The sequence below is a fragment of the Blennius ocellaris genome, assembly GCF_963422515.1.
Source record: "Blennius ocellaris genome assembly, chromosome: 20".
NCBI classification, from domain to species: domain Eukaryota; kingdom Metazoa; phylum Chordata; class Actinopteri; order Blenniiformes; family Blenniidae; genus Blennius; species Blennius ocellaris.
Window position 1 is genome coordinate 13,048,778 of NC_137669.1, and position 20,211 is coordinate 13,068,988.

A 20,211-nucleotide genomic window follows, 5' to 3' on the forward strand; every position below is an offset into this window, starting at 1 on the left:
TGAGACGTCTCAAAGCAAATTGTCTTGATTATAAAAACAAATTTTAATTCACAGATGTTGGTTTTTTTTTAGGAAAAAAACAAAAAAGATACATAAACTTGAGTGACTTCACTGTAGATTTGTTGAATGTGTAAAAGGATTGAGGGATACTCTCTGTGGCCGTGATGTTGATGACGGTGATAATGATGATGAGGATCATGACGAGGGGAGGAGGAGAGCTTAAATACTATTAGGGATGATGAGACGATAAAGAGAAAGAAATAGAAAAAAGAGTTATGTTTTGGTTTTTTTCAAGCTCCATACTTTGTAGTGTGTTTTACCACCAAGTAACATACTGTGACTCAGAGCTAATTATGAGTGTGCAAACCTCAAGGCATAACTTTTTTAACAGTTGTAGAAAATATAATTATTTGCAATATAAGGAGAAATACCCCAGTAAAAAATATCACATTAAATTAAAAATTGTGGAAAACAGTTGATCAGCCTGTCGCTAAAAAAGCCGAATATTATAATAATGTTCGTCACACAACACAAAGCACGTGCAGTCACTCATCACCTTGTATGTGCTTCAAATTACATGTCAGTGTTGCACATCATTCTCACAATTTTTTTTCTATAGTCCCCTGGGAAACACGCAGTGTTATTTAAAAAAAAAACAACAACAATGTTTACATGGGGAAATCATTCTGTTTGCCATCATTTGGTCGCGATATTTTAAAGATTACAAACTTTTCCATGCGGAGTACCTCACCCGATGTGACAGCCCGCAGGACTCCTTGGCAACACGATTTCACGAGATCTTACAAACAGCTCCTCTTTAGATGGCGGTGTCAGGCCTGGAAGGAAGCAGGAGAGAGACAAAAGGAAGTGGAGTATAATGTATGTAGATGCACATGACGAGTACATGGATGTTCTGGCCCCCTCTGAGGGGAGCATGCTCGCGCAGAAGAGAAGGAAACAGGATGGCATGTCATCCTGCTGTCACTGCACCTGCAGTTATGTGGAAGAAGAAGAAGAAGGGTGTCGTGTATACGAGTCGGGGGAGGCGGCGGGGGAAACAACCGTTTGTGTGTTCGGCTTTTGTCATTCATGGACACGGGTGGTTGGATCAAGGACGGGGAAACTACTGTTGCAAGCAATTTGGATCGTGATCTCCACACCGTGTGAGCGGCCTGCTGTTTGAAAGTCTCTCGTCCACTGAGGAGTCTTTACTTGTTAGGTCAGAGGTCAACGTGTAGAGTCAGTACCAACGTCTTTTTAGAATTCAAAGATTGTTTCAAATCAGTTCTGGGCACACAAATATGCATGTGTATGATTGGGGGGGAGGGTAAATTATGCTATAAAGGTTTAAAAAAAAATCTATAAGTATAAGAGAAAACAGGCGGAATACCTCAGACACTGATAATACAGTGCAGAGATGTTACAGACCTTACCTCTTGAATCTCATGCCCTCCCCACCCCCCCTGCTGGCCCAGTAATATAAGATACTACCAGTCTTTTGCTGAAAACATGTAACCTTTAGAACCGGAGATGAACAACTTTGATACATATGATTATACACATCACATATTAGAATGTGTGATAATAATTGACAATAAAGCGCTGACTGAATGACTTAGTAAAGCTTATTGAATCAATATGCATCTGTTTGATAATTTACAACATAAAATACCCATTTGAGAAATGATTGTATAACACTAGGTTTAAATGTAGCTGATCAGTATTTTTAAATTAGGGTTCGAATTTTTGGAACTCCTGCTGGTCAATATGAAGGCAGATGAGGCCTGTGGACCGCCACTTTACATCTGCTTCACACCAAGGAGAAGATTCCCTTTTTCACTAACTGACGTCCACAAGTATAATGCAACAAAGCCCCGTGTGTCTGCTTTATGATAAAATACATTTGTTGTTCACTATTAGTCTGAGAAATATTAAATTACCATGAAAAGGATTTACTTCTTAATGACAACTTAGTTCTATAATTATTCGAAAGATTGAAAGTATTTTCCTCATTGCAGGACTCCTAACTCCCACTAGAATTCCTAACAACTTCTGCATCTTGAAATTACGTATAGCCTTCAATCTTTTATTTTTGATTATGCGGTGCATTAATAAATACATCACCTTTCTTATACACTGTCTCACAAACTGAAGACTCAAGATTGATTTAAGTGAATTGAGTAAGATTTTCAAGCAAATGTGGCTACATTTGAATATGGCATTGTGCGTTTTAAAAGAAGAAAGAAAAAAAAGCAGTTAATCCTGAATCTACAGCCATGCATTTGAAGTAGTCGTGTCTCTCCTGTGCTGAGCTGAAATGCGCAGCTCTCCTGTCTGTCTGCGCACTTTCAGATGGAAATATCAGTGACGTAAGAGAGCTCCATCAATCAGCAGGCCGGCCGCATTGACAGACAGCGACAGACAGATGTTGGGGCGGTACTTGGTATTTCTTTTACCACATAATAAGCGACCTGCGACAGCTCCCCCGCGCATATGATCAGATTTGCGCTCAGGCGGTGATTCCCAGAAGAGGCTATACGGATCGTCGAGGAAGCAGAAAAACTTCAGATGGGCTCCTCCGCTCTGCGTAATGCTCATTGCCTGTCTACTGCGAGAGACATACGGAGACTTACCAGCGTCAGGGAGTTCCCCTCTTCTTTTTAAAATCCAGTTTCCTAAGTAATCCGGTCCAAAGGCTTCATCGTAAATAATAAGTCCGGTGGCTGGCTGTGAACAGAAGAGCGCACAAAGTCTGAACTGTGCCAGATTTCATGCCATCCAAGCTCTGTGATTATCAGTGCACCTCAGGAGGGAAACAAAATAAAGATATATACAAATGTAAGACTTTCCCCCCCACACATCTCTTCTTCGCCATCGTCCCCTGCAGTAAACGGATATATCACGCCGTCTCATTTGAGATAACATTAGCCCAGTTGTGCGCTCTTTATAAACACTTTATGGTGGATAATAGTTAGGATGGAGTGTAGGCTATTAATGGAGCCTCTTGTGGATTCAGAGCCCCTCCCCTTCACCAGAAGCCTCACTAAAAAGGTGTAACGAATCGATCTGCAGCCTCCTTTGTCCCACTAAAGAGGTCACCGAGAAATATCCACTTTTTTTTTTTTTTTTTTACAAACTTTGAGACGGAGAGAAATCTGCACTGCACATTAAACACCGTGTAAATAAATCACCATCGTCTGATTAGAGCTGGAAACTCAAGATGCTTTAAATATTGTTGGCATGGTGCAAAATAAGTTTGTCTTTGTGAGAACGTGGATTCCTAAATAATGGTGTTTTATAAATATATTATCTCAAGGCCTTATTGTGCTGCACTTGTGTTTTTTTGTCAAAATGTATTTATTGTCGTAGTAACGCATGAAAATAGTGGCATCAATGCCTCAAACTAGAATTAAATAAGCTGCAGCAGTGATTTCTTTTTTATTCCGTAAAAAAAAAAAAAAAAAAAAAAAATCTTTCCAATCATCAACTTTTTTTTTGAGGCACCTCTCCTTCTATTGTTTGAATGCAAGGTTCCAAATCGCCCCCCTCCTCCCCTCCGCCCTATCAGGACGCACCTTCTCTGAACGCGCAGGGACGGAGGAGGCGTAGAAATGAAAGCCATCCCAGTGAACAATTAGAGCCGCAGATTGACAGGTGGGCTCTGACTGTCAGGGTGACGCTTGTGGAGGGGTGGAGTAAAGGAGAGGCCGGAAAGGCAGCTGGATGTGTCTGTCTATCAGTGGGAGCTGTCTGAACGCACCGCGCATCACCAATGTGCGCACATTTCACTGCGGAGAATATCCGGGGGACGCTCCTTGCGCTTTACAAATAAACAATTATCAACATAAACAACAACAACAAAAGAGAGGAAACAATCGGCAGAGAGATCCGGGCTCAGCGGGAGGGCCTGATCGCTTTTTTGTTTTTTTTTGTGAGGAGTTTGTGAGGAAGACCAGAAAAAAAAAAAAAATCGTCAAGTGTCCGTGTTGACAGTCGGACGGTAAGCGCATAGTGTGACTGCTTCATGTTTCCGGAGAGAAGGGATGCGTGATGATCGCTGCCGGTGGTTGATCCTGACTGATTGACATACACTCGGTCCGCCTAACGTGTCACTCTTTCCTCTCTTTTTCCTCCCGAAGAGTGTAGCGGAGTGCTGGAGACCGGAGCTTGGCACCTGGAGCTGCGGAGGAGCGAAGCGCCGCGTCGCACCGCACCGCACCGCGCCGCGCCGAGCCGCAGTTTGGACTCGTCTCCCACCGGCCGAGTGAGTTAAAAACGCGAGAAGAGGAGCCCCGTTTACATCACTTTTATTTTTTTTTGCTATGATCAGAGGTATGAAATAGTCCGGTGAGGGGTGTAAACATTATACATTTTTTTTTTTTTTAATGGAAACGCAGGGACTGGCTCAGGCTGCCTTTCCGAGTCCGTGCCCGACAGACTTGAGATCCGACAGTTTTTAACCACACCAGCCTGCGATGACTTTTTCTGATCGGCAGAAGTTAACACAGGAACCCTTTTGTTTTTGCTCTAAATCGCTGCTGATCGCGAAGCTTTTTGCCGGACTGTGCGCTCATTAAAAAAAAAAAAATGCTCACATCCGCGTAAAGACTGAAGCTCCGATCAGGAAAAGACTTCTCCACCCTGCGAGGGATCTACACTTTAAAAAAAATCAAACCACCCCACAGAAGAAGTGAACAAAATAAATAAACCCGCTGCTGGCTTGCTCTCCTTGCACCGGTTTCCTCTCCGAGCTCGTTCGCGATTTTGATCTCTGCATGAAAAGTCAAGCGGAAAGTCTCGCAGCAGCATGCCGAGGAGAAAGCAGCAAGCACCGCGGCGGTCAGCAGGTAAGCCCCGGCTCTGCAATCCCACACTCCCTACACTCCCACCCGCATCGGGAAACACGGGCAGAAACACGCACACTATCCGAGACCCACATTTGTTCACAATCTCACAAGCCTGATCATAGACTTTGTATTTAAATGTCTTTATGTTAAATGTTAAGATTTTTCTCCACATTTGATTGGAAACAGCAGTGTTTCATTCAGCCATTCTGCAACTTTCCCTGAGCTGCACTTCACTTTCATTGCTTTAAAGCTGATCCCAGACTCAAGGTTCGCCAGCTATCCAAGTATTCCAAACAAAGCTCATCTTATCTCCTTTGCCTGCTGTTTGATGTGTTAGTGTCAGTAACTGGGGGGGGGGGAGAGTGAGAAAGAAAAGTAGCGTATTTTCAGCTTGTGTTCCGCTCTGGGATTGCCATCCTTGATTTGATGCTTGATTGATCGCCTGTCATGCGACTGCCTTTGATCTATTCATTCCTGATAAACATCAGTAAATCATTCACACACGGAGACACGCATGCGCCCTCCCTCAAAGGATAACTTTTTAGCCCCCTCAGAGGAGCAGAGAACAGACAAATTGAAAGAAAAGTTCTCAACCGGGATAAATACTTTGCGATTAAAACCCAAGGGGGAGGGAACATGGGAGGGAGGAGAGGATGGCGGAAGGGAGGGAGGGAGGCAGGGGAGGGGTGTTGGGGCGTATCGAGATCACAGAGGGGGCATTTCATGCAGAAATAGCCCTAAAACACTGCAGGGCAAACTGGGGAGGTCACCTCTGTGATGGTCGGTCTGTTGACCTGACCTCTGTTCATGCTTCTATACAGGAAGAGGTGTGAATCGCTCATCAATGCCGGAGAAAATAATATGTGCTGTAGCATAGTGCAGAAACACAACTGGGCATCACAAAACCACACAGGGAGTGATTGTAAGACCAGGATGTGCAATAGTACAGTGGATATTTATGAGTTCTGTCGAAATATTTAAAAACGTCTCTTAATAAATTATGCTAAAACTCAGTTTACGTAGTTTTTGTTTATTTTTCTTTTAAATCTCACCTTCAATGTAAACTTATAAAAAGCAAGAGCGTTTTAAATGGATTCCACCCGTTCACACAACCAGTGGTGACGGATGCCATGCAGGGCGTTCAACCTCCATCAGGAGCGTTTTGGGGTTCAGTGTCTTGCTCAAGGACACTTCGACTGGACAAGATGTGGCTGTTGAACCTTTCAGCTTCCACCAGTCAAACCGCAGCCACGTCATCGTACACACACAATGCACTTCACGTGCATCTTTTCAGAGAAGTTTCACACCACAAAGTTCTCGCCAGCGCCGTCCTTCCCCATGTTTGACGGTCCGGCCTGCATGTTTCCGTTAAGCTGACCAGACGTGAACCGCTGCGCGAGAGAATCGCGTGTTTGACCGAATCCATTTGATGTCCCTGGGAGATGTGTGTGATTGACATGCATTTCCAAATGACGGGGAAAAAAGAGGAGGCCTTTGAAGTTCATGCAGTAATGACCAAAGCCGAATAAAACAGCTGTAGAATGTTAAGCAGGCGGTGGAAATGTGAGGTTAAGCAGACTTAATCAAGGTTGTGACGGAAAGACTTTGAACTCTGTGGGGCTGTAATTTCTAATTGACGCGAGGCTTTAGTGATGGATAGAGAGAAATGCGTTTGAAGAACAAGCCTTCACACTGAAAATGAATAGTCAGTTTATAGGTCTGCCACAAATTGTGGTTAAAAAAAAAAAAAAAACTTCATAAAAGAGCATGTGATATTTTTTCTCTGTCTCTCTTGTCCTTTTTCCTGTTTTCCAGCCTCTTCTGGTCGTTTGGCTGGGCTCTGAAGTGGCCCCATTCTCGCTCAGCTTTTGAATATTGATTTGTCTGTTTTTCTGACAGACACATGCATCACAGGCAGAAATGGTCAATCCAGGCTTGGCAGGCTTTGTCTCTACATTATTTCCAGCCCTTGACACATGGTCAATCCCCCAAAAAAACTTTCACACTTCTACTGATGTGTGCGAGGGAGAGGGAGAGCAAAAGACGCACCTATGAACGCAGGCTATTTTTACAATGCATTAGTAGATATTTCCACAACCCAGATTTGTCACTTTGGAATTGCAGTAAAACAAAATGTTGCATATGCTCCTGAGAGAGAAAAGGAAGGGGTGTGTGTCTGCGTGTGTGTGTGGGGGGGTTTCAATAGCTCTTTGTATGCCATTTGAAATGGGCTCTGTTTCATCAGTCACAGTGATGATTTTAGACCCTGTAATGGCGCTGTACCCTATCTAGTTTATGACCAGTGACAATACATCAGTGTTCTTTCATTTGGAACCGCATTACTGCATCTGTTAGTTTTGGCAGTTGACTTCAGTGCAGTGCAATTTGAGCAGCAGAGACTTTTGCTGCAGTCATTTGTCGTCATTTTCAGTTTTTTTTTTTCCTTGCTTTTTTTTTTTATATTTCTTGTCTCCTTGCTCTCACTGAAGTGCAGTGGTGGTGATGCATTTCTCCAGTAATTAATGAAAGGACAACAATGCAGCAACGATAATTGGTACGGAAAACCACGAGATGAAATGTTGAAATGCATTAAAAGGTATTGAAAGAGCAACTTAGATTTTCCATCCAAACAACAAGCGCTGATCTCTCCATGCTAAGCTAAGACACAATGGAAAAGTGCATGTGTAAAGTCACCGTGCCAGCTTTTGCTTTTGATTACACGCAATCAAACTTAGTTGTGAAATAATGAGCTGATTAATCAATTAGACGATTTACATATTGCCAACAATCGTGATAATAGATTAAGTTGTTTATCGAGCAGAGAGTTTGACATTGATTGGCTCTGGCTCGTGGGTCGTGAGGCCGAGCTGCTTCTTCAGCACATGGAGCTTCTGTGGCTTTTGACCAGTTGGTTGGACAAAACCAAACGCATGCAGATGCCACAGCGGCATGCAGGATTGTTTGATGTTTTTAGAAATGGCTCCATTGATCATGATCATCAGTTATAGTTCGTTTACAACCACAATTTGAGTGATTTATCGGATTAAAAATAAGCATTAATTTTTTTTCTGTCATTTGTTTACATCAGCCTTCATTTCATGTTTAAATTGTCCAACTTACATCACTTATTACAGCGGGGTATCCAGTGATTATCTTAATACGTAGATTGGTGTTTCTGTATATAACACATCCGAAGAAGCCATAACTCAATCTTTGCCAAGATGGGGAGGTCACTGTTTTGATTGCTGGTAGAGAATTAATGGGATTGCCGCACGTCTGCTCTTGCTTTTACTTTGCCAACTGCGATATCTTAAATCAAACACTGTCACTCTAAGTAATGAATCTGTCAACTAATCATTCAACACGTCAGCGTGATTACTATGTGACACCGTGTTAAATTTATTCCGCAGGAGTTAAAAAGGTCTGGCTTCAGAAGAAAAAAAGAAAGAAAAACCTGTCACATTTATTACCGAACCGGCGTTGGCATTCAGCTTGAGTTGACAGTGACCCCGTGATGAAGAGCAAACTGTTAGTGACCAATCCACAAGGAGGAGGAGGAGGGTGTGTCGTGTTTATACTCTGGTTTCTGTTCTTTCTCCAAGTTTGCGTCTGTATTCTGCAAATTAGCAGAACAATCAGTTCCTGCAGTGACAGAATTAGTTCACGAAGGGACAGAAAACGTGCCTGAGTGGAAATCTGGTTCTTTATACCTGTAAACAATAATTAGATTTCCTTTCTCTCTTTTCCTCACAAACACAGAAGCTAACCGTGTAGCATCGACCAGGCATTTCATTCCCAGTTTAGCTCAGTAATCATGTTACTGTCGTACACTGTGTGTATCTGTTAGTGTCTTTAATAGGTATCACTCAGTGTCTCCTAGAAACCACATTTTAATGACTTGTTTGTAGCTTAGCTCAACACATGTTTAATTAAAGAACTCTGTAACATTTGTCCACGCTGAAGCACAATGAGCCCCACGCAGATTAAACAGGACGCACTGACACCAGCCACTGAACTTCCTCTCCCCCCCCTCCTCAACAAGATCGCCCTTTACTGCCACTATCGCTACCTCAAAGGAAGTCTCTTAATTACGACTTGAGTGGGCGGGGCCTGGCTTCTTCCGGATGGCATCATTAGCTGTGGTCCCTAATTATCCAGGTAGCTGACAGATCAGTGACGGGTCCACCGATTACTGCTGACAAATTCAGCAAGACGTCAAGTCTGCAAGCTGCCTTGATGAAATCAGCTCACAGCCGCCCGCTCCCCGCGCCCCCGCCTCACTCGCTCTGGCGTAAACTCCACAACACAGGTTGCTTGCGAGTGTCATGTGACAGCTCAGCAATGTGCCGGACACAATGAAATAGTTGTGCAGTCGCGGTTAGCATGAACTCGGCCTGAGCAGCTGTGCGCCGAATGGTAGTCTTTGATAGCTTGACGTCTTTCCGTGAATATGAAAGAATTTGTTAATACTTTTGAATTTGTATTTGTTACTACTTTCCCTCTGATCTTTCCGCTAACTGCTTTTTAGTTTGTTTGACAGAACAGGAACAAAGTTCTAAGCTGCATTAATACATTTTGTTGTCGTTGCTTGGCATTGTGTTCCTCTGCAGGAATTTAGCTCACGGCACCTGTCAACTAAGAAGCGAGCACCGAAAGACGACTATTAGAACCTTGTGTTAGTTTTATCGGGATGCTTCTGATAAAGGATTTAATGACATTTGTCAGACGCTGCGAGTAAAAAATATATATATATATATTATTTGAAGCAAAAGCAGATGAGAACAGTGTGTTTATGTTGGTGCGTGGCATTCTGCATCACTGAGCACAACAAGGAGTTTCTGCATCTGCGTGTGTGCCTTAATGTGACTTGTTCTGATCCTGTGATAATGCAGTGTATGTAAAGTGTCATTAACAGGTGACATTGACTGAAGGAGTCCGTGGATATATTTGCTATCCCACACTCGGCTACACCCGCAGTTTCATTTGCATGTGGTGTCAGAGTCAGTAGGCCTTGAGGAAATCAAAGACATACACTAATGCGCATACTCGCACAACTCCGCTCTCTGTCCTCATCTTCCTGGAGGTTAAGTGACAAATGAAGATCGATGACTGCTCTTATGGAAAAGAGAGGGCTGGATTGAAAATATGTGGGGAATTAGACTCACCAGCCGAGTGAAGATGTAAAGGCATTCAGAGCTCGCAGGCGCGAGGTAAAACTATCCCCGAGCTTAATGAGGTTCAGAGGAAGCAGGAAAACCTGGATTTTCACTCAAGCACGACACAAGAGGCCTCGACGTGGAAATAAAAGAAAACAAGGTCATTTTTACGGGAATAAAACTCACTAGCATCCTTCCCCCTAAATACTTCCTGCACTTATTTATTGTCTCTGATTTTGTGTGTGTGTGTGTGTGTGTGTGTGTGTGTGTGTGTGTGTGTGTGTGTGTGTGTGTGTGTGTGTGTGTGTCTCTGATTCACAAAGATTTCTTGGCTGCAATTCAAAACAGCTGCAAAACAAAAGCCACAATGTACAGTGGGGATGTAAAATAATAGCAGGAATAATAACAAGGATGAAATCATTCACATGGCTGTCCCTGGGGGTTTAGGGGCACCAGTTGCTAATTACTGTGCAGCATGCACATGGAGGAAAAGATTTCCTGCTAACAGTAACAAAGAAAAAGCCAGTTGATTGAAAAGTGAAGAGGGTGGAAGAGGAGGCAGTAATCCTGAATCAAATGTGGTTTGTTCCTTTTAAAAGTGTCACTAGCATGTTAGAGTAGGTGCAGATCAGTGGCGCAAATCTGACTTTTTGCCCACATCTGATTTATTATGACAGTCTGAACATTACAAATCCTATTATTATTTTATTTTTTTAATCAAACCCAGGCCTCAATTCTCAGTACTAATGATCATGTTGCATTTCTTCCGACTTTTGCGGCACTGATGCAGGGAAACATCACAATTGTTTTCTGCAGGAAATAGACATTTATCAGCAGGCATTGCTCCGTAGCAGACATCTTGGATGAGGATCCGCTTCTCCTGCATTCTCTTCAATTGAGAAAGGAGGTTTGTAGCAAGGAATTACATAATAGTGGCCAGTAATGTCATAATTTGGGCTATTCTCAATGTAATAAAGCATAATCACTTGCCAGTTATGATTCTACCTAATTTTGATGAGCAAATTGCATAAAAATGGCAAAAATATAATACAGCTCTATGTATCTTTAAATTATTGGTGGCAGTTATTAAATTGTACAAATGTAATCCCAATGTAAATAATATATGATAATTACAGTATAATTGGTGCTATTTCACCGCTTTTTGTGAAGATAGTTCTGGAGATCTTCACAACACACATCTACCAGATAGCCTGCTCACTAGCGCCCCTTTGAAAAGATGTGTATGCTCCTTCAATCCTATAATACGATTAGAATAACTCACCACATTCCTAACACATTTTCAATTTGGATTTTTGTCAAATGTCAGATGTGTACTTGCATTCAGGATGATTTTGTACTTTGAAAAAGCATCATCTCATACTGAAGTACGTTCTGCATACAGTAATGATACTAATTACGTTGGTTATTCAGGCCACAACACAGTTTATTTTGTGTAATAATAAATGTGGTTTAAACTGCATGCTGTCTGTGATGTCACGTCTTCTTCTACACGTGCGGTTCAGTTCAGGGACATAAACTGTTCACACTGGCGTCTGATGACGGTCACATTAAAATAATAATAACCACCACACAAAAGCATCGGATCTCAGCAAAGAATAGGAATCAAGCATTTGAGACCAACTTTATGTTAACTTGATACACAAACAATCCTGTGCTATTTAGAGCGTCTGTGCTTCACAGTTCAGATTGTCTGCGTAGAAATACAACCCTCATGATTAATTGGTAAACAAGAAATGTTTTTAGTTTGTCAGTTTAGCCCTTAATGTCAGTGAGATGTTCATGTTTAGTTGAAGAAACAATTCAAACTCTGAAGTAGCAGAACAGAAAGCATCATCTGGTTACTTTTATTGGCTGTCTTTACATGACTAACTCTAATTTCCTCTTGCGAAGAAACAAAGAGCTCAATTTATTAAACGTTGAATCAAACCTTACGTCGACGTGCAGATCCTGTAATCTTCTTACTCCCTGGAGGAAGGCAGCAGAGAACTTGGTTGCCGGACCCCCAAAGTGGACCAGCTGCATTTGTTTTTCCAGGCAAATATTCAACTTTGTCAGTGCCTCTAATAACTCTGTCGTTTGAAGAAAGAAGGGAGAATTATGCTGAAAGTAGAAGAAGCAAAACAATGATGCAGGAAGGATGGAGAGAAGTGACAAGTCATGATTTAAGACGAGACGATGGGAGGTCTGGAGTACACACAGAGGTCAGTGTGTACTCAAGGGACCGGCTGTCTCGCTCCTCTGTAGTATGCACATGCAGGGTTCTGTGGCTGCTTCATTGTGTCCCCCCCCCCCCCTTTTTTTCTTTCTTTCTTTGTTGCACCACAGTCTTGTACGTCTGAGTCATCTGCGTGCTTGCTACATCAGTGTATCTTCTGCTTGTGTTCATCCTTGCATGGTTGATACTGTAAACCAGGCGGACACTGTTGTTGGGACTATAGCGGTTGAGGGCTGCCATCGCATTCGTCCAAAGCAGAGACCCTGATTCTTTTCTCCCTCTTTTTACTACTAAACTCGGGATTTACTCTGGAAACGTGTTCCTCCCCCCCGATTAGAGGGTGGTGTTGTGATGTTTATACTAGAGATGTAATACAGAGCTCGCGCTCAGTCAGTTCAAGAGGAGTAACACTTGTGATGCACGAATGTGACTCTGACACCCGGGTGGTGTTGAGGCGACTTGGCACTGGATGCCCAGCGCTCTGTGGCCTTGAAGCCGTGCTGCCTCTGTTAAGCAGCTTTGAGCATCTGGCCTGAAGCAGGGCGGGTAAGAGCAGGTGTGGGTGAGGGGAAGAAGGTAACCGAGGGAGCGAAAGAGGGGCTGTGAAGGAAAGGTATTAAAAGTGACAGATGAACAAGACTTTGGTAGATGCTCTCCTGCAGCAGCTGTGACTGCTGCCATCTCTCTGACAGGTGTCAATTAAGAATTACTGCCGAGGCCCTGTAGTCATTTTTTTCCCTGCCCAGCTGTCTCTCTGTGTACCTTTTTGAGAAATAGCACTTTACCCTTGTCACTGCCTTAACGCTTAGCCACGGTCGCCCCAGAAAACGAGTGCATGGCGGGCACGCTAATCGATAACCAGTGTATTAGCAATTATTTTGTCCATTGATTTACGCTGGGGCAGCGACTCCCAGCGTGTTGCTATTAGCTGCTGATTATATGTGACTCTGCTCCAGTGCAAGATGCACATCAGCGCTTAAACCTGTTCTGCTCCATGCTACATACTGTATCTTTTAACCTTTTGCGCTAAATATAGATCCAAGTATGGAAATGTGTACTTTATGAAATGTTTCAAAAAAAAAATTTAAAAACCCGATTCAATCGGGTTAATGTAACAACATCGAGACGCTACTCTCAATGTACCTAATGGGCTTTCAGTTATGCTGAGTCAGGATGCAGCTGGGGTTTGTTGTGTGATTCTTTATTTATTTTTTTTCTTGGTGTTGGGGGGGGGGGGGGGGGGGGGGGACGACGACGACTTTGTAGTCTCTTTATTTCAAGGTTCCTGGTATAAAATGCTATTGTATTTATCACAATATGATCATGCACAAATACAGTTTGCAAAAGTCTGATTGAACTGCTTTAAATTTATATTACGTCTACATGCTCTCGAGATTCAACATTAAAGGATTTTAAATATGAAAGAGAACCAAATTCACAAATATTGCCTGCTTGACTAATTCAACAATGACACATTGACAGCCCTGATTATTTCATACCTGGTGTCCAAAGAAGTGACAAACTCAACAAACTGATTTACTTCTGAAAAAAACATTGAGAGGAAAAAAAAGTCCCAACTATCTCAAAGCGCGATGAAATGATCCCCTAAATAAGTGTGTTTATGAATCGTGTATAGTCGTCAAAATATTCAACAGTATCACATACTCACCTGATACTTTGCAGCAGTATTTTAATTGTCATATTAGCAAGACGGTAAGTGCATCTTGATGTTCAAGTGACTAAACAACTAATAAAGATACTGAACATATTGAACTCAGTGTTTTCCCCTCACAGCTCGAAACAGAGGCTGTATTGTATGCATAGTGCTAAAACCGTCCAGGGCCTGTACTGTATATCACAAAGAGACAGCATTTTTGTTTTCACTATGTGGCCATTGTCGCTGATTTCAGCATACCCGACCACAGAGGATGGACGTTTCCCTCTGAGGAGTGTTTATTTAACTGATAAGGTGGGTGGAGAGGCAATGAATATCATCTTTTTGGACACTACTTTAGCGCAGATAAGCCATCTGGGAGTGGATACAGTTAACAGATGACACTTTGTCCTTGAGAGCGGACGCTGGGGAAGGTCACTCTGCAGACTGGTGTACACTGGTGCCACGGTCACCCCTCCTTCCTCCCTTCACCTCTTTTGCTCGTTTTTTTGGGATTACTGGTCTCTCTCTCTCTCTCTCTCTCTCTCTCTCCCCCCCCCTAAGCCTTTTCTCATCTTCCTATCTGTCATCAATCTCTATCTTACTGACTCAATTCTCCTCTACCCTGCTCATATTTTCTTTCATCTTCCTCCCTGTCTCTCACCCTCATCTATCGCTCTCTCACCGGATGCTCAAGACTCAGTGAACTGGTTACAAGAACATGAACCCAACATCTGAAAAAGGAAAGCATAATGCTCCTCTCTTTCGGGCCCACTGGCCTTGCACTCATATTTCATGAATCCCTCTCTTTTTTTTTATGTAGACTTATTTCTGTATTATCCTGCAGTCACACTTTAGAATGGTTAAAAACCCGAAAAGGTCACAGGGTAGTAAAGTCTTGTGCCGTCTTCTTTGAGGTCTCAACACATGACTGTCACATATTTTCCAGGCGCTCTTACCATTCCCATCAAACAGACAGTTTATCCATAAAAGATGTTAAGCAGGAAGAGAATCAAAGCATATTTTGTTTGGGGGAAGCTATTCAGTTGTGTCTTTCGTTTCAAAAGATACCATTGACCACAGTTTGCTTGGGGTCAAAAAGTAATCACTTAGCAGCCATCAGCTTGAGCACAGCACTTGACGGGCACTTGAAAGGGGATATATAGTGGCGAGGCATCCTAGTCAATTCAACAACACCACATGTTACCCCTCAAATTCCTCCCAAATCTTTCCAGATCCGCAGCAGCGTCTCAGACAGTGACAGTCACGCGGGGGGTATAAGCTCAGCTCTGTCCCTTTAAGTCGTCTGTCTCTGTAAGAACAGCGGGAGGCCTCTTGTACCGCCTCGCCTCTTTCGTCACTCAAGTCCTTCTCACGACGAACCAACTGTCGGTCTAAGTCGCTGGCTGGAAGTCCACCTGAGCATCTGTTTCTGATCACCTGTCTCTGCTCGTATGGCGACCCAAATGTCAGCCTGTTTACGTGTCGATCTCCAGCCCATCTGCCTCTCGCCTCTTTCATCACGAGAGGCGCACGGTGACAGAGCGGCCACTAAGTCCAGCCGACTGCCCAGGAAACAGTCTGACGGTGAATAACGATTGTGTAATGTGCCTCCCTCAACATTCAAATTTGATGTAAATAAGGAGGTTTAACCGAATAACAGATTAATTACCTCATTCCTGATAATGAATACTTCGATTACTGGATTACTTGGAGTATTTGTTGCTTATTTACTACAATTTAAGGGAAGATGTTAGACTATCTCCAATATACCATACTTAACTAAACTCACTTTATCACAACCAGTCAACAGGAAACAAATGGCACTTTTTCTAGCATATTGTTCATATTTGAATACAATACAATACATATTTTGACTTCACATTTGAAGTATTTACGTGAGGGATTATTTGTCTTTGTCTATGTAGCACATACTTTCTTAGCCACAAGGTGGATATCGGAGAAAAAAAATTATTCTGACTAATAACATCAAACATGAAAAATGATTTTTAAAACATTTCAAGCACATGTGATCCACAAATGGCAAACTCTTTAATGGAATAAGTTTCAGCAAACTAAAAGGGGTATAGAATAGAAATAAGTTAAATACAGTACGTATTGTATTTGCATCTTATTCTGTATGGTTGAGATGAACCGTCAACTTATAACATCAACCTGCTGTTTGAATTATTCTCTAAATGCTAACATGCATCAGATGGTCACAACATAAGTACTTTGACCTGCACAGCTTAATTAGAAGAGCTTTTTTTTGTAACATTTTGATTCAAAGGAATATGAGAAAAACAGTATTTGATGGTCAGGGCCACACCCTTTAAACGGCTGTCCTTGAAAGTCTTCCTGATCCTGTCTATTAATTCAGCTTAGATGTCTCTATTTACCTCACACGATACCGTCTACCTCAGGCAGCACTTGCTGCTTCACCTTTGCGAAGGTCTGCTCAATACATTTGTCATCCTGCTGAATGATTAGTGTTTGAAGTTTGTCTGGCCCAAAACTTTAAGGTCCACAAATGGCCACATCCCCAGTTTCACTGTGTCTGAGAGTCATTTCTAGGTAAGTGTGATGCACTCTCCTTTTCTTTTTCTTTTTTCTTTCCCCCTCTGCTAATCTGTTTTCCTCTCAATCTTCTAAGTCTGTCACTTCATTCCTTCCCTGCCGTGCCACAGAGTTGGAGCCCTGCTCATTCTTCATGTCCTCTGGTTCAACAATAACTGCTGACAGATTTCAGAAAATAGACAAAGCGCACTAAGAAAGCAGCGCCATACAAGCCGGACTGGAAGTCCCAAGTGATTACTCAGACCCAATTTCTTTTCCATCTCACTGGACAACCGTCGGCTCAAAAGTACTTTGTTTACCAAAAGTGCTCATATTTCTTGTTTATCGACAATGTCTAATGCCGCAAAGCTTTCTGCTAATTTTCTTTCGGTTTGAGAAATTTGGGTTTGCTGCAGTTTATTATTTTGATAAATCATCTAACTATTTTCTGGATAATTCAATTTAGCTTATTAATGTTGAGCAATTTAAAAAGAAAAATTACAAATGTCCGGTCTGACATAACACTGACCTGCAATTTTTCTAAACTGACCAAAACATGACGACAATAATCCATCATGAGTAAGGTCAGATTAGTTCACCTACATGAATATTTGTAACTTAATAGAATAAAAAAAAAAAAGAATCTTTAACTAAAAGGGTTATGTGCGGTGTTGATTGCCCGAGGTTGACAACTTAGTCCCAGTCATAAAAAGCAGCTGTTGTGTGGGCTGTGCTCAGCTTTAAGAAAAACATCTTTGCTCCTTCGGTGTGAGAAACGGCCACGGCAACGTCATTTTCTGAGCTCAGTCAGTCACCAAACTTAATCACTGACAATCTCCAGAGGTTGTCTGTAAAACGACCGCGGTGCAGGTGCTGGGCGAATAATGTTAATTAAACGTTGGAGCATATTATTTGTCAGTCGAGGGAATAAAGATGCTTTCTTTAGTGGAGGGCATTGTGCATGTCAGGGATGTTTAATTAAACTTTGTCAAACTAAACAAGATCAAGCAGCAGAGTAGCTCGCGCTGATTAACATCACGTTTATCGAGTTCAGACAATTACCCCGTCACCTTGTTAGACCCTTTCTTTAGTATAGGAACTTAGCAGGCTAGATGGAAGGGGAAGCTGACGATGAAGAAACCCTCCAGAGATTTTCAATTTTTTTTAATTATGCTACTGACTCTTTAAGAGAACATTGTGTACCTAAGAAAGATCATTTCCTCCTTCAGTGCACTACTCTTCACTTACAAAGTATTTGTATTGTTCAAACTGTTTTTCTTTCTTTATTTTATAAAGTTAGTCACTGGTGGCAACGTTTTGATTGTCATTCGTTCCAGGATTTGTCAGCCCGTTATTTTATAGGTCGAAACTGCTTAAATGTAACCGATATGTCAGTAATGGAGAAATGGAGCTGCAATTACCCGTCTGCTAAAGGACTTGGACTACAAATACAGTATTGATGTTTCCACAACCATAGGTTTCATCAGAACTAGCAGCATTGTAAAGACGCATATAGTCAAGGTGAGCAAAGCCCGTCTTTGCTCGAAGAAGCTGTTTCATTTGGCTGTTAGTATATTGCGTATATGGAATAGAAATAAAGACTGCCATCAAACTATTTGGCATAATAATGAGACGGCAACTGCACAGACAATGAAACAAAGCCTCAGAATCTTGAACGCGACAATCGTGAGGTTTAAGCAAAAACTGATCAAATCAATAACTTTTTAACAAACGTTTATGGTAGAAGAGCTACAATTTATTTTGTGGCATTCCTTTGCATCTACATGCTGTAAAGTATTGAGTATCGTCACTGTACACTTTGGTCCAGACAGTAGAGCTACTGTGGAAACAGTGCTGATGGCACAATCCTGAGCGGGTGAGAATGTGCACCCCCTCCTCTGGTTATTTGGGATCTATTATGTATGGAGGAGCTGAGTGTCGACAAGACCGGGGCCAGAGAGCTAGAAAGGGCCGAGCAATTCACTGTATTGTGTGTGAGTGTGTGTGTGTGTGTGTGTGTGTTGGGGAGAAAGACAGAAGAAGGTGGGGGGGCAGAAAAGAAGCAATGGCAGGAGGGGCATAAAGGGATGGGAAAAAAAAGGGGAAAAAAGAGACTGACAGCAGACAAAAAGAAGCAGGGAGAAAAGAGGGAGGGGGGCCGAGGGAGGGAGGGATGAGGGAGTGGAAAAAGAGGAGGCAAAGCAACAGAGGAGTGAAAGAGAAATGACTTGAGGGGTTGAGGGATGGAGAGAGAGGTGAATACAACGAGTGAGAGAAAAGTATCAAGCCAGTGAAGAAGAAAAAAACGGAGAGAGAGAGAGAGAGAGAAAGCAGTTGGATAGTGGAGGAGAGAGCGAGAGAGAGGGGAGGATGTCACCCATGGCTGCCACTCATCACTCACAGCTTAATGACGCTGTTTTTTTTCCCTCCTCCTTCTCCTCCTCCTCCCACTTCTTTTCCATGGGAGAGGGAGGAGGAGGCGGAGGAAGGAGGAGGGACAGCAGCCCGCACCCAATCAAACGGGGTCATCCAGAGTTCACAACCTCCAGGTGGGACTGTCCTCCACCGGGGAAACGTCTGTGCGCTGGGTGGTTATGAAGATTAAGATGAGGAGACCGATCAATACCCTCATTTATGGAAATTTTGGGACAAAATGCAGCAAGATTTGGATTGAAAGGTTGTGCAAGACGGGGGAATAGGTGAAAATAGTCTTATTTTATATATATATATATATATATATATATAGTGTTGCAGACTTTCCTGTGTGATAGTTGTGTAAACATGACTCTGAGACCTTTCAGCTCAGTGACGGCCAAAGTTTGTGTGTTCATGTGTTTGTATATGCTTTAATTGTGTTTGAATGCATACGTGTCTGTCCCCCCCCCCCCCGGCTGTTCGCTACTTCCCCTTTGCAACTGTCTGGGGTTTTGATCCAGTTTGTGTGTATGTGTGTTTTCGCGTGTTTATGTGTGCTCCACTTGTCCTCTCACTCACTCATTCCTGTTTCTGGGAAGCATCGGCCGTTTAAAACTCAAATGGCAGGATTTTTTTTTTTTTTTTTTCCCCCTCGCTCTCCTCATCACACCAAATTTGGGGAACAGCTGGGGCGGCCATGACGATGATTTGTCTCCCTCTGCCCGTCCGTCTGACAGGTTGAGAGCATGAACACACACACACACACACACACACCTACTTGGGGAGACACAGACACTGGCTAATAGGCACATACACACACAATTAAACATGCTCTCAGTATCGCAGACAGACAGGCACAAACACACACTTGCAGCAGACACATAACGGGTTCGAAGAGGCCGTGTTCTCAGGGTGCTGCCAAAACACTCTGATTTCCTTTAGCCTGGGCGGCCATACATCAGCTAGGGGCCTCCCAGCCCGGATGGCAGGGGCTGACAGAATGACATGTGTCATTTATCAAACGAGGGGCGCCAGGCCTCAGGAAAAGAACAGACCGCCGCGTGACAAAGCCCCCCGAGAGCTCTCCTCCACTCACAACGAAGGGAGTGTGTCATGGGATAGACACTGACAAATCTACAGCGATAGAACACACATGGATACACGCCGACACGCAAGCGGAGGAAACGCACACCGAGAGCCTCACCCAGCTTAGATGCAAACCCGCTGATCACACGATGCGTCCCCGGCTGCTGCTCGCCGGGTTTTTACAACATTTTGTTTGCTTGTGCTTGAAGAATTCTGTTTTTTTTGGGGGTTTTTTTGGTTTTTTGGGTTGTTTTTTTTTAT

At 42.9% G+C, this 20,211-nt stretch overlaps 1 protein-coding gene across 1 annotated transcript in view; it reads left to right on the forward strand.

Moving 5' to 3' along the window:
* The first annotated feature begins 3,867 nt into the window (after positions 1 to 3,867).
* tshz1 (teashirt zinc finger homeobox 1) overlaps positions 3,868 to 20,211 on the forward strand; it is a 30,421-nt gene continuing 14,077 nt past the window's right edge. Inside the window, exons 1-2 of the mRNA XM_080516391.1 lie at positions 3,868 to 4,000; positions 4,140 to 4,847. Of these exons, the coding sequence (XP_080372517.1) occupies positions 4,808 to 4,847 (40 nt within the window). The 5' untranslated portion in view covers positions 3,868 to 4,000; positions 4,140 to 4,807. The remainder of the gene's footprint in view (positions 4,001 to 4,139; positions 4,848 to 20,211) is intronic.